Here is a 27,841-nt window from a genome sequence, read left to right as displayed (position 1 = left end):
TTTATGCAGTAGAAAAAGTACTTTGGTTTTTCATTAGTAAGTTATTCGCCCTGCCAAATTTCACCCCAACTTACATACTTCTCTTAGAGACTGGTCTAGAGCCTATTTTCCATTATACCTTAACGTTAAATAGTCGCTATTTAGTGAAGGTATTAAATATGGACCGACTGTTTAACATTAATAGAGGACTGCGACAAGGTGATGTTCTGTCAACCATATTGTTTAACCTTAGTTTAGAAAAGGTCATCAGAAGTATTAAGGTAAACCCGAATGGTACGATCTTTGAACGATCCATTCAGTATTTGGCGTATGCGGATGACGTCATATTAGTTGGAAGGACTTTTAGAGCTTTGGAGGAGAGCTATGAGCAGTTAGAAAAAGAGGCAAAGTCCGTTGGCTTACGAGTAAACTGTGACAAAACCAAGTACATGTTAGCTTCAAGGTTTGACAGCAGAATATGTCGGTTAAGTTATGTGAACATCAACGGAAATAAGTTTGAAAATGTTAAAACATTTAAATATTTGGGAGCCATATTCACAAAGCAGCGGGATGTGAAAAGTGAAATTCAAGAGAGGTTGGCTGCAGGTAGCAGATGCTTCTTTGCATTGAGCCGGATAATGAAATCAAAGCCCATTTCACGTAAGAACAAACTCCATATCTATAAAGTTATTATCCGGCCGGTTGTAATTTATGGATCAGAGACATGGCTGCTGAACCGGAGCGATAGTAACATGCTAAGGGTTTGGGAGAGGAAGATTTTAAGGAAAATATTTGGCCCTAACCTGAAGGACGAGTTTGGAGCATTAGGAAAAACAGGGAGCTCAGTGAGCTTTACGTGTCGCCAGACATAGTAGCTGAAATTAAAGGGAAAAGACTTGACTGGCTGGGGCATGTAGAGCGCATGGATAGGGATAGTATTACAAGTTGTACAGAAATAAACCTGAAGGAAGAAGAAAGGTCGGCAGACCGAGGAGAAGGTGGATTGAGGAAGTGGAAGAAGATATTGCCAAGCTGGGCATAGCACGATGGAGGTATAAGGCAAAAGAGAGAGAAGACTGGAGGAAAATTACTAAGGAAGCCAGGGCCCTACAAGGGCTGTAGAGCTATAAAAAAAAAAGTTTTGATAGGTCTGAAAGAGAAGTTCTTAATTTAAAACTCCAATCTATAGTGGCTCGCCTAAAAGAAAATTTTAATCTTAAGCAAATTGAAAGGGCGCAGGCTTCACATCGGTACACTACTTACAAGCTGCTAAATCATGAAGTTAGGTGTGCGGATTTGAGCGATAGTGGTGAGGTGTGCAGTAGTATTGAAGTGGTGCGATGGGTGATCAGGCTGAGGGGAGAACTGCTGAACCTCAACTATAAACCTTATAACCCTGATGGTCAGGGAGAATGTGCCCTCTGTAATTATAGGGTTCAGGAGGATACTTTCTACTTTGTAGCGGTCTGCCCTATCCTCGCCTCTTATCGCCTAGAAGTTTTTGGCGAAAGATTTCTCTCATTTGACTTTTATATAACTCTACAAATGGTCCAATGGATTTAAATGGCCCAAACTGGACTAATCTGATTAAATATGTGGTTGGTGCATGGAAGTACAGGAGGATGCTCAATAGTGAATACAGCTGCTGTTGATATAAAATGATGGTCTGATCTTTGAAAACCTCAGTTTCATAATTTCTAATTATTTATAATTTCTGATTTTATTTTTGATGTTTAATTTAATTTTTTTTCTAATTTCCCAATAAAGTCAGCATTATTTTAGAGAGTATTGTTTTGTAAACTATTTATTTATAATTTAGGATATTGAATTCTGAATGACCTGCTGATTTGTTGATTATTTATTATTATTATTTTTTTTTTTTTTTTTTTTTTATTTTTCCTTTTTTTTCAAATTCCTCGCGGCCCGCAGGCAAGGGAGGAACCTGTTTTCTTTGGTATTACCTGTGGTATTACGGTTCTAACTGGAACCGGACAATTGTCCTATGATAAAGACAAAAGAAAATATGTCCGTGCTAGTCTCTGGCGTCTTCCCTTAGCACTTCCCTTACAATGCGGCAGGTGTGGAGAACCACAGCCTGCTGCATCTCGTATATGATGGTCTTCCTGATTCCCATCATGCAGAGGCCCTCACCCAGCGACCGCGGCACAAGTCCCGTGGCTGAAATAATCAACGGGACTATCTCCACCCCTGAGACTCCTCTCCATACAGCAGATATTTCTGCCGCCAGTGGCCTGTATTTAGCCAATTTCGTGGTATACGCGCGGGCTATGTTGGCGTCATCCGGGACAGATACATCAATCAGCCACACCCTGCCTGTTATTTTGTTATGCCAGATCACATCCGGCCGGGTGTTGGCGACGGCATGGTCCGTCAGTACCTCTCTGTCCCAGTACAAGAGACACCGCGCGTCTTCCAGCACGGGCAGGGGGTCATACTTGTAGTATGGGGGGGCGTCTTGAATTAAACCGAGTTTCTGCGCCAACTCTCTGTGTAGGATCCTGGCCACACTGTTGTGCCTTTGGAGATAGTCTCTTTGTGCCAGCAAGGGGCACGCCGCTAGCAGGTGGTGAACTGTCTCCGGCGCAGCCCGGCATAGTCTGCACCTGACGTCGGCGATACCGCTATCGTTCATGATGCGGTTCCTGTAGTACCTGGTGGGAACAACCTGGTCCTGTATCGCGATGAGGGCACCTTCCGTTTCCGGGAACAGCAGCCCACGCGTCAACCAGGCCACGGACGCCTCCTTGTCAATCAGTTCTCCATCTAATGCTGCCGGGTATTGTCCGTGTAACGCCTTTCTCCGCCAGGTCTCGCCCACGCTAGGTGGGGGCTCATTATCCACCTCCACCCTCGTAGGCTCAGCGCTCAAATTCAGAGGGGTAAAACCCGTATCACTAGCAAGCATTGCATCTATCAGCCCTGATCCCCGCCGTGCCAAGAAATACTCCCGCATTCGGTTTACCTGGGCTTCGTGCTGCGCGATTATATCCACAATACCCCTGCCGCCTTCCGCACGTGGGAGGATAACCCTCTCCACCGCCGCCCTGGGGTGGTGCTTGTTTTGCGCTGTCAGCGAAGTACGCATCATACGCTGCAATGCACTAAGTTCTGTGCTGGTCCATCTAATTATCCCAAATGTGTATGACAGCACCGGGACACAGAAAGCGTTGATCGCGCGGGTCAAATTACCACTATGAAGCCCACTCCGCGCGACAGTCTGTAGACGTAGGCGAAACTTTGCAGTTACTTCCTGCTTAATCGTCTTGTGCAGGACTCCTTTATTTTGCTGTATGCCAAGGTATCTGTAGCTGTCACCCGACGCCAATGCCTCCATTTCAGTACCGTCCTCCATCACACATGGCGTGGGGTTCACTCTTCCCCTGATGATTGTTTGGGTACGGCACTTGTCTAGTCCGAACTTCATAGTTATATCAGCCGAGAATCGTCGGACTGTATCGATCAAAAGATCAAGGTGGACCTTACGGGCAGCATATATTTTGAGGTCGTCCATGTAGAAGAGGTGTGACAGCCTGCTTCTGGGGGCGGCGGAACCCCATGCATATCCGTATCCGGAGGATTCCAGCAGTGCCGATAGCGGGTTAATCGCCAACACAAACCATAACGGGCTTAAGGCGTCTCCCTGAAAAATCCCTCTCTTGATTTGGATCATTTCTGTCCGAGTCACTTCCTCACTCGCTGGCATCACAATATGAGTTCGCCAGCTGCCCATGGCCACATTAAGGAATCTTATGACATTGGTAGCCACGCCATACAGTTTTAAAATTTCAGTCAGCCAAGTGTGCGGAACTGAATCATAGGCCTTCCTGTAGTCTATGTATGCCATATATAAATTACGTTTTTGTCTTTTGGCCTGTTCTGTGGCTACTGTGTCTATAATAAGCAGCTCTTTGCATCCGTTATTATTATTATTATTATTATTATTATTATTATTATTATTATTATTATTATTATTATTATTATTATTATTAGGTATTCTTTGGCTATTAATTCATTTTTTAATTTTTTTTTTCTCTCTAGTGTAAAGAAAATGAAAAGAAAGAGGTCTGTTTACAACACAAAATTGTTTATAATTATTAAAAATGTAAAATTTTATTTTATTTATATTTATATAATTTTATTTATATTCAAAACCAAATCCCGGCAGACGGATTTCCATGCCGTAATAAGTTTTTTTTTATTTTTATAAATTAAAATGTATTATGTATTTTGAGTTTTTCAATAAAACTTTATTATTATTATTACTCGTTTTATGATTTTGTAAATATGGAAAAGTTTTTTTTAATTGGCCCGTGCGAGTGAGTGCATATGTGAGCAGAATAACACAAAAACAGTAAATCACAGAAAGTTCAAATTCACCAACTTGAAAGGGAGCAACATGAAAGGTTCCAAATTCATCCATCCAGAGTCACTTCACTGAATCGATTTTTCTTTTTCTTTTTATTAATTTTACAAACTCGTTCTCAACGATTTTTTCCCCTAACTTCGTGAATTTATAGCAAATGTTTAAACATAACTTTTATTTGAAACATTCTGCCTGGAAAATGCTTATTAAGCCATTTTTAGGATGATGAGCCCAAAGCTCCCTTTTAGAGCCATTTAAGTAAGCGTAAAAAAAAAAAAAAAAAAAAAAAAAAAAAAAAACCCTTCGTATTGAAATTGAAATTGAAAATAAATACTAATCTCTTATTTACCTCTTAAAGATTTATCTATTGCTTAAGATCTGATTAGTTTTGCCTGGTACAACAAAGTGTACTCGCAATTTAAGTATATTGACTCTAATTGGCCATATACAAAAAACAAACAAACAAAAATTGTTTTACACACATACGAACGGTTTCTACGCATAAGATTTCCTTTTAGCACAAGAGCAAGTATTCACCATTTTCTTTCGAGGTTTCTCCCCCACAAAGTTAAACAAATTTTGAAATTTAAAGAAAACTATAGAATGAAATAATTTTTAGGCACGAAAATAGGAAGTTTCATTTTGATGTAACTCTTCAGTAGATTTAATTTAATAAGTTGTCAGTTGAACCTCGAACGATAACTGAAAAAATCTTTTGGTTTTATTGAAAAAAAAAAAAAAATCCAAAAATTGCAGATAATATTAACATTTTCAGGTACCGAATGGTTTTATATACACAATACAACAATATATACTAGGCACAATTAACATAGTAATATTCAGAGATAAGCACAAAAATTTTAAAATAAAATTTAGTTTTATCAGTGCCTCTGCCACTCTTAGAATCTTAGCAAGGATTGAGCATGGATCCTCCTGGGAGGCCCGACACGACCTTAAGTGCGAAAAATTATAAGTGCAAAGATTTTTTTTTTTTTTTTTTTTTTTTAAACAAATATATTTATATTTAATTTAACGCCTAAAGATTGACTATCACTGATTTTACTTTTCGATCAATTATTCATTGACAATAATATTGCATGGCTGTCTGGTAAGTTCAGGAAGCAAAAAAAAAAAAACAAAACAAAACACGCCTAACGATTTATGAACCAGATTAAAAGCAAAATTGTTAACTAATTTAAGATTTATTTACGAATTGTGCAATTAAAACTAAATTATTATTTTATTTTTGAAATCAGAAGAACTCTTATAAAACTTGCCCCCAAATTAACAACTAAAAGGCTATTCATTTATTTCTTTATTTATTATTTTTTTTTTTTGTATATTTATCCTTTATGTTTTTAAACTTTAAAGCACTTTTTTAGTTATTTTCTGTTGATTCTTTTTCAAATTATATCTTGTACTAATAACTACCATAAGGGAAAGAATTAGCTGAATGGCTAGAGAATACTGGATTCCAACGCGATGATGGGTTCGAATCCAGCTACTGGCTCTTAATTCATAGGAGCTTCTTACAGTTCACAGTCTGGTGATGGACAGTGTTGTCTATAAAGATAGAACACTTCCGGAGGCCAGAGTGCATTGGAAAAAGCCCCGGGCGCCAATAATCTCAGATGTTGAAACGCCTTAAATAAATGAAAAAATAACCAAAATGCAGCGGCAATTTTCTTTTAAAAATTTACATCACGGTGACGATTCGACCAGTAGCAGGTTATATTTAAACCTAAACAAAAATACACTTTTGAACTTCAAAATTTTACTATTTCACTTTTTTTATATCGGAAAAAATTTAAGAATTGTTCAGAACTACGTGGCTAAAATAAAAAGCCGTTTAAAATTCGTTGACTTTTTTTTGGCCTAAGCTTAAATACCATAATATATAATATAGTATTAATAAACGATTTTGGTGCTTGTGATTCTTGAAAAAAAATTAAAGTAACTGAATTGAAAGAGATTTTAAAGGAGATCTGAAAAGGATTCTTCAGTTTTTTGACGACATAATTTTAAAAAAGTATATAAAGTTCTAAAAAATATTTCCCAATGATGTAATATAATTTTAATGTACTAATACTGTTATAATTTAATGTACTAAAGTATTATTGTATGTATAGGTTTGAAAATGACTAGCTGATAATCGAATTAAATTAAATAGAGACTAAATGGAGTTTTTCATTAAAATATTATCTACAAAAGAATAGCAATAATTAGTTTTGGTGAACAACAAAGTTACCCATAGTATCATATATGGTATTTACTTACAAAAAAAGCTAATGTAAAACTATTTTCTAGATGAAGAGGGAGGGACATCAAGTGTCAAGTTCCATTTTTTTTTTTTTGAATAATTTCTTTTTAAATTAATTTTTCCTTCTACGTCAAAAAAAGTCCTATTGTGTTTGTAAAGCAAATCTTTTCGGGAAAATTAATTTTAAGAAGCCACGCTTCCCTAAAAATCCTGTTTAATACAATATTAACACCACCTCACAAAATCGAATTTTTGAAGAAAACTTGAATTCATTAGTTTACATTTTTTTTTGCTTTAGATTTTTTCCTATAATTGGTAATTTGTGATTAACCGGAGCGCTCGTTAACTATGGGATGCGTGAACAGTGATGCTAGAATTGTTCGATTATCTAAAATAAAAAACAAAAATATCTTACCAAAATGATAATGAATAATCTCCAACGAATGTATCGCTCTCTCTGACCAAGAATGTTCCGTCCCCAAGATAGGAGTACGCTTTTAGCAAAGCGTCAGCCTCTGATCGGCCTCCTGCTAATTTTCCATGGAACCATTTCTCACCATAATGAAGCTCATCATTTGGCACACCCTGATGATGCAAGTTGTAGCAATCAACGCCACTAAATATCTCAGTGATAAAAAGGCTCTATTGTACTATATTAGCATACTTCTCGCATCTTCAGAAGCCCGATAGGCCCAGGCGCCAAATCTTCAGGATCGGCCTCGTCGTCGCCGTCGCGATCACCGTGATATATGTCCGTGTAGAATAACTTATTCTGAGTGAGCACAAAAAAATGAGGATTCCACTCCTTATCGACTGGATCTTCTAAAAACATGACTCCATTTTTCACGGTAGTCCTCAAGTCCATATCTCGACCTAAGGAATTAAAACAATTTATTATTATTTGAGAAATCAATTAATGAACTAAGTGAAATGAACTGATCTTCCTACCATCGTCCATTGTTAACAGAACTGAACCATCGTCAGCACCATCTGGTAATTTTTTGTGCTTCAGTAAAATTTTTTTCCGCAATTGTTGCGGAGATGGAAGTTTAGTCTCATTTTTGTCGACAGGATGCACCAATAACAACTCTCCGAACATTTCTTGCATAGCGGCAGCCATGTTTCTTTGTTGCACCAGTGAGCAATTGTCTTCTATCGATAGAATCACTGGATATCTGAAATCAATAACTTCCATGATAATACTATGCCTCAATTATTATCTGTTAGGTCAAAAAAATAGATTTCTTATGATTCCGCTCGTGGGGCTGACACAGTATTTACTATGTATTGACTAAATATGATGCGAGAATCATGTTAACCAGTTAAAAACATTTGGAAGACCTAGTGCAAAATAAGAACAGCAGTATGAAGCTAAGATATTACTGGTTTAAATTCATCTAATGATTTACATACGGGGAAAAATTTATCTTAGTGAAAGACGTAAGAGTAAGATTCAGAGCTAAGTAACAATTTTTCGGCCCTTGAGTGCACTACAGTTGGAATAGATTTGACGTGCAACAGAAATAACTTCAATTAATTTTCTATTCGCTCAGAAATGGATAGGTACTTATAAAATAATACAGAAAATGAAATAAATTCAAAACATGAATCCATTCGATTCTATGTCGCTGAAATCTGAAAACAAAGAGCAAAATTGACAAGGCTTCAGAAACTGCGCCACTTTCAATGGAAATCTTACATTAACGAGAAAATGTAATTACTGCGAGAGTAATTACCTTCCTTACCAGAAAAACCAAAAAGAAAACTACAGATAACTAAACTAAAGATAATCCAAATATATATTTTTGCATTTAAAAAAAAATGCTAATATCGTAATGTGATTAAGCTGCAAATTTTACATAAGATCAGAGATTAAGGATGATTAATGTATTTATTTCAAGATAGCTCTTGTAATTTTAATTTAATCTATTTAATTTAGTTATATCACTATCGTATAGAAATGCAATACACAGAAGGCCTCACTTTGTGACGTTATTACGTTCAACATAAGACTACCGTTACTTTGGGAAGCGACTCTGGTGTGTGTGTGTGTGTGTGTGTGTGTGTGTGTGTGTGTGTGTGTGTGTGTGTGTGTGTGTGTGTGTGTGTGTGGCCTTAGATAAACTTGTTAGGTTCATACTTGCCTATATGAACAGAAACAATCTTGACTTGTACTGAAGCAACTGCAATTATTTCAATAAAATCGTAACTCTTAATATTTGTACTTTTTTTTTTTACATTTTGAGTGATGTATATATATACTGACTCGGATTTAACAAAAGCATGATCTCTGATGGTGCGAATGACATCAATGAATCTGATTCTAGTGGTGAGGGTGTGGCCGTGGTAAACAATGGGCAGGCCGTCCGGTCCATCCCAACAGTCCAACTCAATGCATCGGCAACCCATCCTCAGACATCTTATGTAAGCTTCACAAGATGATTCGCTTGAAAACTGATCCCCCATCAGATACCTGCAAGGTATACATAGACCATAAAACAATGCAACAGAACAAATGATTTAAAGTCTGAAACAAACTTGGATAACTGAAAATGAAAATGGCAAATATTTTAGCATTCATTGCAACAGCTTGGCATAAAACCGTTTTCTCGCTACTTATGGAAAAATCTTTCCGGCTAACATTTAGATGATGCACATGACATTTCAATCTGACATCATTGGCACAATATGTCACTGGTCGAAACATCTTATTTTGGTTTATAGTTTATAAGCCTCTATACAACTGCTGACAATATAATTTGTTGGCACGACGGCGTATTTAAGGAACTTAGTAGTCTATGGCATCAATGTAGGTGTTGGAAATTCATGTCATCTACGAGGCATTTGAGGCAGTAAGAGCTGTTAACTGTTCTTATCCAGTGCAAGTGCTCCGTAAGCATGTTTGGCTCTGAAACATGCCACTATTTCTTTTTTGCTTAAGAAAAAGATCGTCAACTATGATAAATAATGGTAAAGCCTAAAACTTAATTGTAGATTTCCATCCATCACAAAGGGCTTGGAAAAGCACTCAGGATTCGACCCTGTCAAAGTTGGTCCCCTTAGAATCTGTACTAACTAAAAGATAAAAATCGTGACTCTATGCTCTTGCCTCAGCAATGATATTAAATGCTCAAGGAAACTAATTTTTTAAATGTGAAGCAATCCGTTCTGGGTATCGTTGACTGTACTTATTGATCTTTAGGCAGCAAAATAAATAAATGAGTGTAAATTTATTTTCAAAGATTGGATCTGCAATGTGTAATGCAGTGCTTCCCAACCTTTTTCTGGTCATGGCACGTTAGTCAGATACCCAACAGTAAACGGCACACTGGAACTGAAATGCTCCCATTTCATTTTAAAATGACGTATTATGCGCAACTGGTGCTGTAATAATTACACTATTACAATACAATCCTACAAAAATACAAGTTTTCGTGGCAGGGTGTAACATTAATAAAAAATCTAATCATTCATTCCGTCTATACCGTTCTCTGTCAATACAATTAACTAAATGTATACAGCAGCAATGAATCTTGTGACAAAGAAATCCTTTAATTTAATGCCATTATTGATGTCATTATTGAAGTGCCTGTAATTCATGTAAAATTGTAAATCCGTAACTAAAACAAAGTGATTAAAAGCACCTCTAAATGAGATTAATTTACCAAAACTAAACAGTCAAATAAGAAGAACGAAAGCTATAACAAATTTTACTAATTCTCTATCTTAAATTCTCTTGAAACAAGTTAACTCCAGTCTTCCAGTCGTCAAGCTAGATAATGACAAAACTGCATTGCTTTAATTTTTATATTTGACTAGCCTATTTTTGTGTTAATATTTGTGTTACATTGTTAATTTTATTTTTATCAGAGCAATTGGAAATTAGGAATAGTACTCAATGTGTGTTAAAGAAATATACATAGTTTTGTTATTAACTGAGAAAGCTAACTTTTAATGATATATTTTAATAATTGCGAGACATTCGTTCAAATGCAAAGGCTGTTTACAGAAACTGAAATCAGTGAACGAGTTGTTGGAATCGATTCCAACCCTGGAACTGATTCAAATCCAACGACTCCAAAGGCGGAATCGTTCTGCCCATCACTACCACCACTACTAACATTGTTATGGAGCGCCAACACAAGCAGAACTGATGAAGTGAGGTTTCTTTTGTTTAAATTAATGGTATTTCCGCATCATTTTATATTTTATTTCATTATAGGAAGAATTAGAATTAGAATAGTAGATGGGACAGGACCTACGCCCCACGGCACCGCAGCCACAAAAGACTTATTGTGCCAGCCCCTTCTTAGTGGTAGTAAGCGAACCCTCCCCTCCTGAAGAGGTTGAGGACTTTCCCTACTAGTTCTTTTTGCGCTACTATCTCCTTAGGTCTCAGCGTTCCAAAGGTTTCATAGCGCAAACGCTCGATTGCAACGCAATCGAACAACAGATTAAAGGCCATTTCCCCCTCTTCCTGACATAATGTGCACAACGGTTCCGAGCTAATAAGCCCCACCTTGCGCAGATGCTCCCTGAACCTACCGTGCCCCGTGAATAGGCCTGTAATCAGAGTAATCTGTCATTATAGGATATGAGGTTATACTACATATTTTAACTTATAATTAATTTTAATGCAACGCCATTATAACTTTATAATTTTTTGCTACGGCAAAAAACTTCTACACTTCTACCGTAGCCGTGGCACAGTTGTATGCCGCGGCGCATAGATTGGGAAGCACTGGTGTAATGTCACGTTTTGACAGTTATGTTAGTGTACTTCAATGTCAGACAGTTACGGTCCTACATCCATCTTCAGGGTTTGGATATTCAGATTTATTTCTCAAATCAAACTGGACAGAATTAAAATGAACCTATGTCGAACAAATCATTTTTTTTCTGACGTAAGTATAAAAATTAATCAGCAAATTCTAGCTGTTGGCAGAAGTTAGCAGTATTGATGTAGGCATCAGAAAACTGAATTCTTAAAAAAAATAATAGACAACGAACTAGTATGTTGATAAATGTTTATGGACAATTAAAGGAAGCCGATATCGGGGTGGGGGTTAAACGAATAACAGGAAACTGGGTCATAATGTTAAAATATCCAAAACTCATCTACAGACATATTGGTAAATGTCATCTAGCAAGACCAAAAAAAGAGGGCTGGATTAAGTTGATAAGGATGCGAGATAAATTGGGGCTCGGAATATATTGGAGTACGGGATCGGCGAACGAAATCGAAGAAGTCCTAGGCCCACAACGAACAGTAGCGACATTCTAACTCTGCCAGAACTCTCAACGAAACAAATGTTCTTTGTATAAAATAGAAAAAAAAAGAGTCTCCAGTTTTGGCATACTTTACGATAGTCTTTTCCCAGCTCATAGAACATTCTAAAAAGGACCTTTAATTATCCCTCAGCTTTGATGAAACGTAGTACAAAGATTTCCCTAGGAGAATTTCTGCGAACAGCTATTTGACGATTGCAATTCTAAATTGGCTTGTGACCCACAGGCTACCCTAACACCTCTTCCTCTGTATACAATATTTTATGACGGTGCAATACCGAGCAAAGACTTCAGTTTGATTGTTCGCGGGCTGCATAACACACTAATTTTTCCCTCCCTGAAATATGGCAAGGCTAACAACATAAAGATTTTACGTTTTATTGAGAAAATTAGAAAAAAAAAAAATAATTACTTTTGCAAAAATAATTATAAAAATATTTTCTAGTAATATACGTACGTATTGTGAGAAGATGCAATCCAATAATGAGAAAGTGGTTTCGACATATCTTGGAATACTTCGTCATAGTGATGGTCCCAAAGTTCGTTTTGTTTAGAAAATAAAAAATCTAAAAACTGATAAATAAATATTAAAAATTAGAAAAAACAAAAACTCTGGTCACGATAAAAGCACCACACCCACTAAGAGAAATAATTAAGAAATTATTTAAAGAAATAAAGGATTAGCCAAACAACTGCACCATGGATTTGGACTTTACAACACGACTAGAAGCAAAGAAGTATCTACTTGTCCCCAGGAAAATTGTTGAATCTGCTAATCTCTCTCCCGCAAATTACGTTTTAAATTTCTTGCTGCTTTGTAAAAGCGGCTCCCACATATATGTATAAAAGAATTTACATCTTCAATTCGTTTCCTATTGATGTCAACAATTTTTGACCGACAGATTGACGCATTGAAGAAGTATGTACTATGTGTGAAGTAAACATGTATATTCTCAAAAATTTCACACCTAATACATCTACTGCGGTATGGTTGTTTAAAGATGATGTAATCGAAAGGAAGTCCACCTGGTAAACACTTAATTTTTTAAATTGTTGCATACTTCTTTTATTGTAGTTATTTAGCAGTTAACCTGTGCACAATTGGCAATATTGATATTTCTATTATTTAAATCTCAGGTTCTATCAAAAATCAGCGCGCTGCCTGAAGAAACGAAAGTTATGGCCCTATTTAACCCAATTATCTTTAATCCGAGAGCTCTGAAATTTTTCCAAAAACAAAAAGTTATTTTCAAAACTGTCATCCAAAGCATAGCAACTAATGAAGTTATTACTTATGAAGTGGTTTTGACTGTAACCAAACACCGGCGAAGTAAAGAGCTAGAGGACGAAATGGCGTGTTGTAGGCTTTTAACAATTAAGTCCAGAAGTGAAAGAAATAAAGAAAAGAAGTATTCATAACTACGTATTCAGAACGCGAAGGTAATTCTTCTGGAAGAAGTAGAAAAGCAGCACTTGAAAATGAGTAAAGGATGAGAGGTAGAAGGCTTCCAAAAAAATAATTTTGGAATGGGAAATGGAAAGGAGAGGGAAAAGAGAGAACACTCAAGACAAAATGGTTGAATGAGATTCAACAGTTTGGTTAGACATGTATTAGGCGAACGGCTACTAGCAAGCTTGGAAACTTTACTAGCGAAGGGCCGAATAGTGCAAAAACACAATATAGTAGAAAAATGGCAGACACTAAAAGTGGAATTATTAAAAAAAATATATATATATACATATTTATAAAAATCAAACCTCAACTCGAGTAAAAAATGGTTGTTGTACGTTTCTCTGTGGATCCTGTAAATATTCTCTCATGTGTTTGGAAACTTCTTTGCCGTCCACATTTTCGCCTTGCTCTTGTACCAGAAACTTGGTTAAATCTCTAACAGTAACTATTTTACCATTATCCGATGTCGAGGAATATTGGTCTAATATATCTCTAAAAGTCTGAAACAAATAATAAATTACTCGGGAAAAGAGTTGATAATATTTTAACAAACCAAACCATTAAATGAATCTCCTCTTACATTTTCATCATACATGATTTTATGATATAGTTCCGCAAAATCATCAAAAGCCAGTTCTGCCGCTCTTCTCACATCTACTTCTTGGAACAACTCTCTTAATTTGTTTGTGGATAGCTTACAGTTTATTCTAGGCAAGAAGGCCTTTATATCTTTAAGAGTGACGCTAGAAAATAAATCATGGACATCATTTTAAAAAAATGTGTTCTGTACGTTAGCACTACTTTTTTCTTCAGAAGTTTATGAATTACATTTGTTTATTAATTTGCTACAAGCTTGGAATATTATATCAAAAAACTAGCTCCTTCCAAATATTATAGCTAAAGTTATTGAAGCTATTAAAAGTAATTTCATGGCTTGCCAACAATTTTTTGTGACAAAATTTCAAAGCAAAGTGGTAGGTATAGGAAGGTGGTAGGATAAATTAAGTTAGAACTGTTTTGTGATTTCTTAGGGCCTAGACGATTACACTCGTAAAAGCGGTGAATGATTTTCCCTCAACTTAGATTTTAGTTGAACATTTCATGTGCGTAGGTTAAAAAATAAATAAAAGGTACTTTAGATGAGGGCTTAAGCCCACCCCTTCCTCCCAAAGAACGCCACTCAAATGAATTTTTCACAGCAAATGTTAGAATTAAAAGTTATAAAAAGCAAAACATTATCATACGTTTTGAAATAGTATAAGAACATACTAGCAGAAAAAAAGAAGTTCTCTTTTTTTCAAGAAAATGCAAAAAATAAAAAATCCATTCTGAGCGGCTCTTCAAATGGCTACAAGTGGCTCTTCAGGTAAACAGAATATCTTCAAATTTGGAATTTCGGTTCCGCATTTGATCTCACACATATATAACAGGTCGTAAAACAGGGCTATATTCACGATTCGTACATTAGAAGCTAGCCTTACCATCGCCCGCACCCAGGAATCCCTTTAATAGAAATTTACTGGAAAAATGTTTTAAACAAACTTGATCGTATTTTCTGTTATACACAAAATTAAAAAAAAAAAAAAAAAAAAAAAAAAAAAAAAATCGAAGAATATTTTTGGGAAAACCTTAAAAATCTCATTAGATATATTTCGGTAGACCGATTTTGACTAAAACCTTATTGATGCGCCCCCAAGTAGTCCATAAGAGAAGTATCAAATTGGAAATGTTGCGATTTTTGTTTATTTTTGAGTTACGGTAGCCACATACAAATGTTTCTAATACTGAGGGGGGGGGGGTTAGCGCTGAGAGTTCAACTAGTTGGATGGCTGTAAAAAGAAAAAAAAGAAAAAAGTAATTCACTGGTTTTTCCAAACTAGATTTTAAAATTTTCACAAAGTATGATCCATTATTAGAAAAATTGTGAATAAAGAAAACACCCTCAATTTATCCTAGTTTGCTGGGTGCTGGAAAATTTGTTTTAGGAGGCCACACTCCTGGGCAGTGGATGGAGAAACAGGAATAGATTTTCCCGTAAAAAGTGATATTTCTGAGCAATGGATAGGTTTTTGTTTTACAAATTCACAGTTTGAAATATGTATCATTTTGATGATCAAGGGATGGAATTAGGCCAGTGGTTAGCGTACACAGGATTCTGAATTGGAGATCCTGGGTTTGAATTCAGCTGCCTGGCTCTTAGATTTACTCCTGATGAGCATGTTACAGTTCACTGTACGGTGATGGACAGTATTGCCTGTAACGATAGAATATTGTCCGGAGGCCGGCAGTGCCCTGGAAAAAGCACTGGACAAAACTGTTGTTCGCAAGAGAAAAGGAGAATGAAATTACTACTATCTGCAGTATTATTAGTGCCAACAGCACGCAGTGTTCCCAGGAGGTCACCCATCCAGGTACTAACCACACTCGATGTTGCTTGACTTCGGTGATCGGGCGAGAACCAGTGTATTCAACCTGGTAACATGGCCATTGGCATTAATGCTTAGTTTAACGTCAACCAGAATATCATTTCTCATCAAGGAAATTAAATTTAATAACGTCTCAAATCATCAATGCAATAAATGGAATATTATGCATCCTGGTTAGGTTAGGTTAGACCAGGTAAGAAAATGCATTGTTCGTAATCACTGTACGCAACGGATATTCCGATAAAAAGTGAAAATCGAATCCCTATTCGATTGTAATACTTCTTACAAAGAGTAAGAAAAAGTTACAATGTCACATTCAAGAAATAATGGTATTTTCTGAAAGAGTCAAACATTTTGTCGAGAAAAAAATTGGGTCAATTTGCAGGTTGATGTATATGATACTCACGTCTCTCTGGTGCTCTCCATGGCGTAGAATTCTTTGCGTAACCATCTTTCGACCTGCAGCGGGTATGGAGCCAGAATAGTGTCCTGCACCAAACATCGTAAACCTCTTAACCAAATATCGCATTCCTTCTCTGATAAAGCTGTAATCATAAAGCACAATCTTAATTAATATGGATAATTCCTTTACAGCAAGTGGATGAGCTACTTGTTATTCCTGCAGGAAACCCAGCCCAATTGCTCTTTCACCTTTCCAAGGCTTATTTTATTGTGTTCATTAGTTATTCCAGAATGATTTCATTTTATCCTTGTCAAAAAAACCTGACCTTTCAAATAAGAATATTTGGAATGCTATGGTTAACGAGCCAGAAAAGTTAATATAAAAAAAATGAGACGCTAAATCTAAAAACTTTGGTATAATTCGTGTAACTAGGTGACCAATAGGCGAGCAATCACATCTGATCTCTATTAAAGCAAACGAGCCATCTTCGCAAAGACAACCCTGTATTTTAAGTAAACTTAGCTACCTGTAGAGCTTCTGGTGTCCATCCTGTGGGTATCCGGACACCAACTAGCACACCACACCCAAACACTCCCACAAACTCATCCACTAAAAAAAAAATCTTACCAGCAATTGAAAGAGATTTCAGTTTAAATTCTGAGCCATAGATAATGACAAAACATCTCTGGTTTTCTATTCGTTTGGATTCTTCTGGCCAGCGTTCAAAATCTTTAGAAGCTCTACCAAGTCGAATTTCCTTGACCTCACGCATTTCAACTAAAATTACGTTAGCATTTCAAACAAGATATTTATTTGGAGAGATGTATAAACATTACTTACGTATACCAAGTGTAACATTTATTAACTAATCTAATACAGCAGCATTTTGCATCCAAAACCAATATAATTCAAGATGTTTCTAATCATAATAATAATAATTTTTTTCTTGCGGGGGAAAAATGCCACAGGCACCTTCCAGATTAAGACTGGGTGTGTGGGGTTCTACCCACTAAAAAAACCCCTCCTCTTCAGGCATAACGACCACCCCGGAACAAATACTTTAAATAATATAAAGAATACTAACTAGTTCCATCATAGGCTTTGGTGGTATGTGATCTGGCCCAAGCAATCTGACTGGTTTCTCTCCTAATCATTAACGTTTTCCTTTCTGGGCGTTTTCTAGGAAAGAATCTAGTAACAATTGTTCCTCGCTCTAATTGACTAATAATCTGTTCCATTTCAGGATTGAAACTTCCCATTGTCCCGTTATTCATAACTTAACACTGTAAAACAATAAAACCCTTTTTAACACAAACTTTATCATTTACAAATATAGTGATTCATAATGTATAAGATCTGCCTTACAATTATCTGAAATTAATTAATAAAACAAATCACATAATCAAAATTCTAATCAACGATTTTGGATGATTTTCAAAATATAAGATACAGTGTACAATTTTTTGCATTATCTTACACCAAATTATTCCTAAAAGAAGCAATCAAAATACAAATATAATAATAGCTCATCGATGTGGTAGAACTGTAAACAGTAGCACAGATGTTGGCAATTAATTTTGTTATGTAAAATAGAATCAAATATGTCAACTTAGGTTTCTAAATCAGAAACTTCACATATCAAAAACTACGATAACAGGCTGTAATGAATTACACATAACCTTCGGCATCGGACTGACACCAAGTACCTAGTGCAACATGTGCAAGGTTAATAAACTGATTAACAAGCAGAGTAACCAATACAATCACTTTCTTAAAAATGTCTCTTGGTCAGCACTAAGAAAATTTTTTGACACATTCATGTCATTGATTAGAATTTGAATAAACAATAAAATAAAATTCCAAATCTAAGTATAGCAAATAATAATTTCAAAGGCTTTTTTTCAAAGGTGCTTCTCAGAAACGTTCAAGAAATTTTGAGTGTTATTAGCAACGGAATTAAGATTTGTCCAAACTTAAACATAGTTCAAACTGTTTCCTTGGATTCAACTCTTGCTCGAAAACTGAAAAACGTTTATCTCTGATATAATCTAAAAACTATCAATGACAGACAAACTAGAAATTTTGTGTGAAGTTGCGAAGCTATTGCTCAACCCAAGAGCCCTTCGGACGCTATTGGCTATGTCTACAGATAAGATTGGAAAGAGTCTTTTCACAACAGATGCCATAGAAGGCCAATTGAACAAGAAGTTAATGCCTGACTGGCACAGCTTAGTGGTTGACCTTTGATTAGATTAACCCTCTATCGGGCGCAATTAATCTCTGAGTTGAAGAGGGCATTTTCTTAAAGGATAGTAACTCAGGTATTTCTTTGAATGAGCCATGGCCCTCAGTAGCTTCCTCTTTTACTTTCTTCTAACCAAACGGACTGTCGGTGTTTTCCTCTTTTTATGTGGTGTTACTTAGCGTCCGCGTAACCTGTCAGATTAGTTGCGCCCGATGGTCTTATTTTTTGGGTATTGAAATTTTTCAAATTTTCTTATCAAAAACTCTTACAAAGTACATATTATCATTTAAAAGACAATTTTCCTCTTATTGATTATTTTTGCAACGAGTGTCTTTTGTTGAATAACATTGTGTAGAAGAAAGAAGGAGATTCGGACCCTGAACAAGAAGCGCTTCTTTTTTTTTGTTTAATTTTTAGAGAACATGATGCAGATAAAGTAACCAAATTTTTGGATAAAAAACCTACTTCTAGAATAAGACCAGGGAGCCATAGTATTTTATGGCGTTTGCCTGGTGTAGTTGGTGACAACATCGACAGAAACGTTCGGAGATGGTTCATAGTCATTTTTTTTCGCTCTTCTGAACATAGCGGGCATCAATGCGTAAACAATTTCTTTGATAATGCTAATAAACCATCGCATATTTACAAAAAATGTGCACCTCAAAATAGGAATGACTGTGATTTTTCTATTCGCATTAATGTTCTGTTCCACTTTACGAGTTTTTTTTTTTTTTTAAAAACTGAAATTTATCTAGGTTTCCAAAACATTTTTGAAGAAATTAATACCTATTTGGTCATTAATCTCACATATTAGCTGCGCCCTTTGGTGTTACAAAAATATTGCGCCTGATGAAGGGTTAATTTGATTTGGGTATCTTTGTTTTGTACATGTAAATAACCTTGGCCTCAACAATATTTTTCTAGTTAGCCTCATGATGATTGAAGTTCCTTTAAGGGGCAGTGTTTGGCAGATGCAGCTTTTTGGTGTAGTGGTAAAGTCAGAAGACATTTGGCAAGTCTGCAAATAATTTTTTGCAACAGAAAATATGATGAAAAACTGATTTGAGAAAAATGATCTATGTTTTGTGAACAAAATATGTCAAAGAAAAAAACGTCCTATAAAACTGAAAACATTTCTATTCAGACCCACCAGAAGACCCAAATGTAATACAGCGATCAAAATCCCTTCACTTATATAAGTGCTAAATAGATTTTTTCCTCCAAACTGTCATTCAATTTTATGTTAAATAATAGTATTATGCACAATTGTATGAGGTTAAAGTAAAAGCAAAAAAAGTAAAAAAACGCCGATTTGTTCTGACGGAACTATCGTCTAACTACCAAACTAGGTGGTATGGATGAAAGCGAAACTCATTCTTTGCCATTATAATTTTATTAATAAAAACTAGCCACATATGGGACTTGATTTCCCATTTATTTATTTGTCCATTGGTTTTTTTTTTAAAAGTTATTTATTGAAAAATTTACGACTGCAAAATTAGCATCTAGTAAATATGATGAAGGGAAAAGATGAGCACAAGAGTGGAGCAGTTGTCCAGTGACAACCCTCCGAGATATTTACAAGCAGTGAGGAATGAGAAATATACAGGCGATAGATTGTGAATGTGTTAGGGGAAAAGTGAAGAACTTAAGATGAGCGAGATGCGAGTAATTAGCAAGGTAATAGCGCTGAGTGAGAACAGTGACTGAATGAGAAGAGAGAGGGGTATTTACATATTTACAAGGGAAAAATTATACATCAATTTTACTCCATCAGTAGATCTCTTGGCCAACGTCGTCTCAGTCTTCTGTTGGGATTCCCGGGAATGGAGTGGGAAGAAAGTTCGAGGATTAACGAATTAACGGTCGTGGAGAGAGAGAGAGTTATGAAATTTTTTGTGCCGGGATGTGATGAGGTCGCGTACAAAAGGAACATTGAGATCTTTGTGGATGGTCTGGTTAGAAACATAAAATGGAGCATTAGTGATTCTGTGGAGAATTTTGGATTGAAGTGTTTGTAGCTGTCCAATGGTGGGCCAATTCTTAAATGTGTTCCAGTAATTCACAGTTTGTTTAAAAGTAACCGTGAGTACGATAATACTGTTAGCATTTTTCACTTCTTTAAGAGTTTTCGAAAGTGGTATTTAGGTTCTTTCTGAGCTTAATGCGAACCCCTTACACGTAACTTTGTAACTGTTTTTTGAAAACTGAAGTACGAGAAAGGTGAGTGAAAGTTCACTCTAGATTTTTTAGTAAGATTTCTTCTTTTTTTTTGGTAATGATACATTTTGTCCGCGAAAATGTATTTCTTGAGAGCGTGCTGTAACCATAGGCTCACTTATAAGTGGCTCTTCATTACAAAATAATAATAATCTAATAAATATGTAATTAGATTGCACTACAACAATCCATTGTTAGAATACCAAGTTTGGAGGCAATTGTTGAACGAGAGGAACAGAACTGCGAGCTAAAAATTTGGTTACGACTATGTAAATTGTATATATGAGTTTATATGGGTTATAAAAAATAAATTTTACTAGTTCCTTTTTTTATTGTGTTTACAAGCCTAATTTTTGCAGGAAGAAATTTTTTTCTCGCACTCGCACTCTCTCACAAAACACTTGATATTTAATTAAATCGATCTTTAGAAATGCCTTCTTTCGATTAATCGCGATTTAATATTTGTAGCAATGGCAATTTATGGATGATGCAATTCTGCATTTCTTGGTTAATGCTGATCGTGTGTGTATTGTGAAGAACAGTGATCAAGGTTGGAATAAATTTAAATTTATATTTATCAACAATGACAGAAGAAGATTCGGTAATTAGTATAAATATAAGATTAATTTTATTACAGATCGTTTAAAAACGAACATAAAACATTTCAAGTTGTTCCAATATGGGGCATGGTCTCAAGCCTTTTAATATGTAACATTCTGATACTTCAACATGTGCTACGAAATAACTATGGAAAAAGAAAATTTTTAATTTAATCTTGTTTGATTTTAAGTAGATTCAATTTTGAATTAAACCATATAATTGTTCGCAGATATTTGATCCATCTCAGAAGAAAAAGAAGAAGAAGAAGAAGTCCAATTTTGACATTGATGCTGCTTTGGCCGAGAGTGCTTCAACTGAAACATCTGAACATTTGGAAACCGCTACAACGGACAAGGAGAACCAGGAACCGTCACACAATGACAACGAGGCCGAACAAGATGGTTTGTACATATGCATTCATTCATTATGCTCATATAGATACAATTATATGCATAAAATGGAGAAAATAAGTAACGCTTTTACTCATTAATATTACAGAAAGTTTAGATCTTGAAAGCTTTGGCAAGAAGAAAAAGAAGAAGAAAAAACCGTTCAACTTAGACGATCTAGAACATTGCCTACCAGATGGTGGCACCAATAAACCTGGGGTTCAGAGTGAAGTGGTTGAAGAAGGTGTTGATGAGGTAAAAATATAATTCAATGTCTGACCTTTTAAATGGTCTGGTATCTTAGTATATTAATTAGCTATATATGCATTGTGGTGAAGGAGTTCGATTTGGATATGGATTTTTCTAAAACAAAAAAGAAGAAGAAAAAGAAGAAAGACTTCGACGAACTTGTTGCTGAAGAAGAAAAAGATCGTGCCGATGAAAAAGACTTAGGTATATTTATATTTTTATTTTCTCTTACTTCTAGTATGTGGCCGTATAAATGTGTAATTTTCACCCAAAGAATAGTTTGAGGTTCCCGGAGTCGGATGAAGAGGTTTTTGAAAATGCTTGAACGCATGAGCTGTGATTATGTATCTACATTGTTAGCTCTTTACCTCAAAAACAAAAAGTCACCAAAAGTCAAAAATGTGTATAACATTTGGCGGCTCCCACAGGTTCTTTAACCGCCTTACCGAGCGTTACATGTACTTTTTAAGTTTTTCTCGAAAATAGCTTCAATTGTTTTCTTTAAATTTGTTAAACTATTGCCAAAATTTGATACGGTACTTAAGTACTAACGCCACCGCAGCTACAGATTTGGCGGTTTTTAAGTGCCGCCAATCTACACCTAAAATGTTTGCGACAAATCATAAAATAAAACACTTTATTTAAAAACAAAGTAGTCAATCGGATTTCGGTGGAAAATGGGCCGATATAGAGTTTAACATAGGTTCAAAACAGTCTCTATTTTCCTTCACCTGATGATGTCGCCATATAAACTCTGATAAATAAGATTCCAAACGATGTCTCGCTGTCCCCATATGTTTCTTGTTCGCATTAGCGCAACTTCTGCTATGGTGGCGTTAATACGTAAGTACCTTTGATACTCCTACATTTATTTGTAATATTTTTCCAATAAAATTACGATTAGATGTACTTCCAATGGGAGAAAAGTTTAGGCTTACCTTACCAATAAATGACATTATGTGTTTGCAAATTTTTGTTGGAAAATTCCTGTTAAGTATCACTTCACCGAACGGATTGGAGATTTTACGAAAGTGACTTCCATATATTAAAACCTCGTATATGAAAACAACTATAGGTTCAAAACATTTTTATTGTTAGCGAGGTTCAGGCAGTTCTAGCATTTGATGGGGCTTCGTTTTGAGAAACAAAATACATACCTACAAATTTTATGTTAGCATTTTCAGAATTTTAAGAGAGAGACGTGTAATAAATCGAACCATTTCTTTCCCAACATTAAGCGGCAGATGTGGGGGATATTTGTCAATTTAATGAATTAGGAGGTTAAGTAGAAAGTTGTTCTGTTTATGTAACTTCCATATAAGTTATGGCAAGGAAAATTCCTTTGTTGTAGTTCAAGAAAAATTTATTAATTAATGTTCATAAAACGTATCAGTGGTAGCTCAAAAGAAGGGTTCGAATACTTAGTGAATTGTTTCATATTTAACCATTCTTTTTTGCTTAAGATTCTGACAGTATTTGTTTGTACATGCTTCACTGAAACTGAGAGGAAACCTGAACCTGGTAAGGAGACATTTGAAATTTACAAATACATAAATTTAATTGTTGAAAGGATGTCAATTATGACGCCTCTGGAAATACCTATTACCAGGTCTTTGGATTAGAAAAAAATAAGTTTTAATAATTCCTCCTCCCGCATGTTCTCATACATCTCATTTAATTTTAACAAAATGTAATGTGTTTGTGCATACGTACTTGAGTTTGTTAAATGGTTCGCTCGCAGGAATCGCGAATTTCCTCGTACTTCCTATTTTAATGTTCCGTGAATTCCTTGAATGACGGCTGTTTCTTTGAACTTGGACTGGTGAGTGTTGAGGTTCTGATGCAGCTTTCTTCAAAAGATAAGTTTGGAAATTAAATGTCTAATGTAAAATCCAAGTGTGCAGGAAATTCATGCTTCAGGTTTATAGACATCAAACTCCAGTCAGTAGTAAGCTTACAGTTATGACAGACTCTTGTTAAATTAGAATTTATAAAGTTTTTAGGTTTCGTAAAAAAAAATATATCTTTTTATTTAACGTATGAAAATGAGCGATTTTTATTATTTTAATATATTGCAGTGTATAAAATGATGAGAAACAAAGAATATTTGTGAAAAGCAAAGTTGCTGTTAGTCTTTCTTTTTAAAATTTTCCCACTTGTGATCGTGATGGTAATTTCGTAAAATGTACATTTTATGACCAACAAATTTGGCGATTTTCTCAAAGTTGTATCACTTCCGCTGTTTTTTTTTTTTTTTTTCATGATCGCACGCAAATACTTATATCTTTTCACACTCTTGCGTTTTTCTTAAATTCTCTCCTTGTTTTCTCGATACCTCCGTTACTTCGTTTTGTTGTAAATTATCCTATTTCCCGGCATATACGAATCTCCCAATTTCTCCGACATTAATTCCAGGTCCTTTCTATCCTCGGCCAGGGACTGCGGTCCCAGAATGGAGTTATTTTTTCATTTAATTAATAAAAATGTGAAGTTGGCCATTAAAATGGGGTAGGGGCTTACCAACCAAAGTTGAGCTTATCTGTGCGTTGAGGTTTTAAAAAATTATTGTAACGGTTTTTCAGACCATTTAGTAACAATATAAATTTAAAGCAGCAATTGATTCAAATTGCAATTCAATTTTCAGGATTCTTATGCAGTAAGTATTCCCTCATGCATGCAGAAGAATTTGCATTTATTTGTTCATAACTGACTGTGTACTTGCAGAGAGTGAGAGCACCAAATGGCATGGAACGGATCGAGATTACACCTACGATGAATTGCTGACTCGTGTCTTTGATATAATGAGGGATAAGAATCCAGAGATGGTTGCCGGCAAGAAAGCTAAATTCGTCATGCGTCCTCCGCAGGTTGTTAGAATAGGCACAAAGAAAACATCATTTGCAAACTTTACTGAAATATGTAAAACGTAAGCATGATTTTATGTTGTCGTAATCATTTTTAGTGAAATGAAAGAGTCCGAAGACTAGACTTCCAATTTGTTCAGATTACACCGGGTGCCGAAACACTTGTTAGATTTTCTTCTATCGGAGTTGGGTACGAGTGGCTCAGTGGACGGAAACAGCCAGCTTATCATCAAAGGAAGATTCCAACAGAAACAAATTGAGAACGTACTGCGGCGATATATTAAGGAATACGTGACTTGTCACACATGTCGTTCTCCAGACACAATCCTTCAGAAGGATACCCGTCTGTTTTTCTTACAGTGTGAATCTTGTGGGTCCAGGTGCTCAGTAGCTAGTATCAAGTCTGGTTTTCAGGTAACTCGTTATCAAAGTTTATTTATTTTTATATTTTATATTTTCAAAAATATAGTTCACTTTTTGCCCTATTTGATGATTCTATTTAACAAATAAAAGAAAAAAAAAAAACATTTAGATGAAACACTTTACATATATTGTCTATAACTTGGAGAAGTCTTCTAAGATGATAGTTTTTAAAGTATGTAACCTAGATTATTGTTTGCGAGGTTATTGGTGTTGGCGCATGCAATGTCTCAAAGTGGGTGAAGCCATCAGCGAGAGCCATTTAGTTGGAGAACGTTTACCTACAATCATTAACTGTCTAGTTTCTAGGAGTCTAAATACAGACTTTTTGTGAAAACCTTTAATCAGGACCTCTTAGATTTAAAAAATATATTAAATCTTGGTCAATCTAACCTGCAGTTGCTCTTAACTAGCACTTGAACTACCAAGTAAGTGCCAAAATGCCTACATCGTTATTTAGCGATGACAGGTTAGAAGAGACGTTTTCTCTTCTCCTATTGTACTAAGATGTCTTCTGAGCCAATCATGTCTTCGTGAGTAGACGTAAGGTCAAATTAAGTCGGATTGGGCACTCGATTGGCCCAGTTCAAGACCAACAACCAGTAAAGGGCGGGATCGATAGGTGTGCTATTCTTTCACTTGTAGAAGCTAGTGGAATGGGTTTAAATAACGCATGCTGGCCCTAAGAAACCTCTCCAGGCCAAAAACTGCAAGAGCAGCAGATAGAAGCGTGCCCCCGGAACAGCCCGATCCTCGTTTATCGATCCCAACGATCGCCCAAGAGACTCTCCACGTTTAGCTAGCAAGCGTCTCATTAGAAATCTAACCGTAAAGACTAGTCTCTTGATTCTTCTTTGCCTAAACTGTCAGAAGTTAAGGGAGAACCTTAAGCGCTATTTCTTGCCGAATTCATCTAAGTACCCGTTATTAATCTGGCTTTAGAGGTCCAGAAAATCCAATAGGTTATAGACACTCCTGTGTTAGATTAGATTGGCGTTTTGTTCAGAATATAAACTGGTGTTCATTTGTATCTATTTCTTTTTCAGGCTGTGACGGGAAAAAGAGCAGCAATACGAGCCAAAACGAACTGAGCGACAATGTTGCAATCTTAATTTCCATACAGATCTTGGTTGCATTTGTTGCTTTCCATACAGAATTTGCAATCTTAAAGTTCGTCACAATCTCATCTACCATCTCATTGCTGTATGCATATATAAATTACCAACGTTTTTATATATATATATAGGTTATGATATACTCTTTAACTAAATTGAAATAAACAATAATACCAATAATAAAATATTAAAAAAAGATGGCTACCTCTTCCTTCAATCAATAATTTATATATTTATAATTTTAGAGCGGCAAAGTTAATAATATAGTCAATTTTGTAAATAAAAGAAATTTATTTCACCTATTAGTTTTTATTATTATGATTGTGCTATATTTCTTATGTGGCAAGTAGCCAGAGGTACTTTACTTTCTCTCAATATAAAAGACCTAACTTACAACAAAATTTCTTAAGAATGTATACTCTGCTTGTTACGGAAGTTGTTAAATGGCAATGTCTTCCACATAGAAGTCCTTCTAACATGGCCAGAGGTCAACATTCGAACCCATTACAAGTTATTTTTAAGTGATGTAAGGTGGAAAATTAGTTCCACATATCATATCACAATATAGCATCCTTTCTGTTTCGTTTCATGGCAAAATAATTATGGAAGGGATTAACTGAGTGGTTAATGCGTGCACTCCCACGCAGATAATGAGTGTCATTAGATTTTCTCTTCATAGGAGCCTCTTTATAGACCACTGACAGGTGATCCAGAACAGGTGGATAGAATACAATAAAAAAGTTCCATCATTGAGCTCAAAGCATCGAAGTGTAAAAATTGAAAAAATAAAATAAAAAAATGTGCCCAGGAAACCATAACATTTTATAATAGCAATAAGGATGGTGTGATATACTTGATCAAATGTCGCGAAAATAGTACTAAAGCAGGCTCTCGTAGATGGCCTCTTCTCGTATTCTGTAATGTCTTAGAATTCGAACAATCAATGCTTGGGTTACTCAAGTAAAGAGGTCACACAAGAAAAAAATGTATTTTATAATTGATTGAATCGGTAACATAACCATGAAGCTGAAAATACTTTCACGCCTCATCTCTCATTATAACAGAATATTGAAAAACGGTTGAATTGTCAAGTTCAAGAATCATGTAAAAGAAATAGAACTAAGACCGTCTGTGCTAATTGTAATTAAAAAATCTGCGGAAATTGTATTTTAAAAACGGAATACGTATATATGTATAGACTGTTTCGAACAAAGTCTCTTTAAAATAATTTTTTTTCTTCAATTTCGATTTTGACTCATTTCAGGCAAAATAGGCCTAACATCCGGCAATCTAGTATTAAATCATTTGAAATAATGATATACGAAATATACCATAGAAACACAATAATTTTACACATAAAGAAAACATACAAGAAGATATTCCAAGACATCAAATCGCAACAAATGGTTTTGAAAAGTAAGCTTGAATTAGTTTCAATTTTCACAAATAATAATAATACTTAAAACTGTTGCTAATAATAAAAAAAAATCCTAATTTTTGTTCACTAGATATCGTTACATTTTATCATTTTGATGTGTTAATATG

At 35.4% G+C, this 27,841-nt stretch overlaps 2 protein-coding genes and 1 pseudogene across 5 annotated transcripts in view; 1 reads left to right on the top strand and 2 right to left on the bottom strand.

Annotated features, from left to right (window-relative positions):
- Window positions 1-17,927, bottom strand: part of sl (small wing phospholipase C gamma 1) — a 57,269-nt gene extending 39,342 nt beyond the window's left edge. The window contains exons 1-11 of one of the 3 annotated variants that reach the window (XM_074117106.1): window positions 17,560-17,927; window positions 17,279-17,477; window positions 16,822-16,971; window positions 16,198-16,336; window positions 13,946-14,108; window positions 13,671-13,865; window positions 12,370-12,485; window positions 8,890-9,096; window positions 7,572-7,798; window positions 7,288-7,496; window positions 7,039-7,208 (exon numbers count right to left, since the gene is read on the bottom strand). In XM_074117106.1, coding sequence (XP_073973207.1) covers window positions 7,039-7,208; window positions 7,288-7,496; window positions 7,572-7,798; window positions 8,890-9,096; window positions 12,370-12,485; window positions 13,671-13,865; window positions 13,946-14,108; window positions 16,198-16,336; window positions 16,822-16,971; window positions 17,279-17,468 — 1,766 coding nt within the window. In that variant the 5' untranslated portion in view covers window positions 17,469-17,477; window positions 17,560-17,927. The remainder of the gene's footprint in view (window positions 1-7,038; window positions 7,209-7,287; window positions 7,497-7,571; window positions 7,799-8,889; window positions 9,097-12,369; window positions 12,486-13,670; window positions 13,866-13,945; window positions 14,109-16,197; window positions 16,337-16,821; window positions 16,972-17,278; window positions 17,478-17,559) is intronic. The other 2 variants (XM_074117107.1, XM_074117108.1) reach the window with 2 other exon arrangements.
- LOC141450569 (5S ribosomal RNA) lies at window positions 15,736-15,857 on the bottom strand (annotated as a pseudogene).
- A 3,174-nt stretch (window positions 17,928-21,101) lies between the features above and the next one.
- eIF2beta (eukaryotic translation initiation factor 2 subunit beta) lies at window positions 21,102-26,598 on the top strand. Of its 2 annotated transcripts, XM_074117121.1 has the most exons (8): window positions 21,102-21,260; window positions 21,489-21,660; window positions 21,758-21,903; window positions 21,987-22,102; window positions 23,387-23,418; window positions 24,622-24,823; window positions 24,902-25,175; window positions 26,228-26,598. In XM_074117121.1, the coding sequence occupies exons 1-8, from the start codon at window positions 21,243-21,245 to the stop codon at window positions 26,270-26,272; spliced, it is 1,005 nt and encodes a 334-aa protein (XP_073973222.1). In that variant the 5' UTR covers window positions 21,102-21,242; the 3' UTR covers window positions 26,273-26,598. The 2 variants fall into 2 exon arrangements, with proteins under 2 accessions (XP_073973222.1, XP_073973223.1); XM_074117122.1 differs by lacking the exon at window positions 23,387-23,418 and having other exon boundaries at window positions 21,987-22,101.
- The last annotated feature ends 1,243 nt before the right edge of the window (window positions 26,599-27,841 follow it).

The sequence above is a fragment of the Rhodnius prolixus genome, unplaced genomic scaffold (genome assembly GCF_049639745.1).
Source record: "Rhodnius prolixus isolate KJV_2025 unplaced genomic scaffold, Rpr scaffold_2, whole genome shotgun sequence".
NCBI lineage: Eukaryota > Metazoa > Arthropoda > Insecta > Hemiptera > Reduviidae > Rhodnius > Rhodnius prolixus.
The sequence above is the reverse complement of the archived record's forward strand: the minus strand, read 5'-3'. Positions and strand labels throughout refer to the sequence as shown.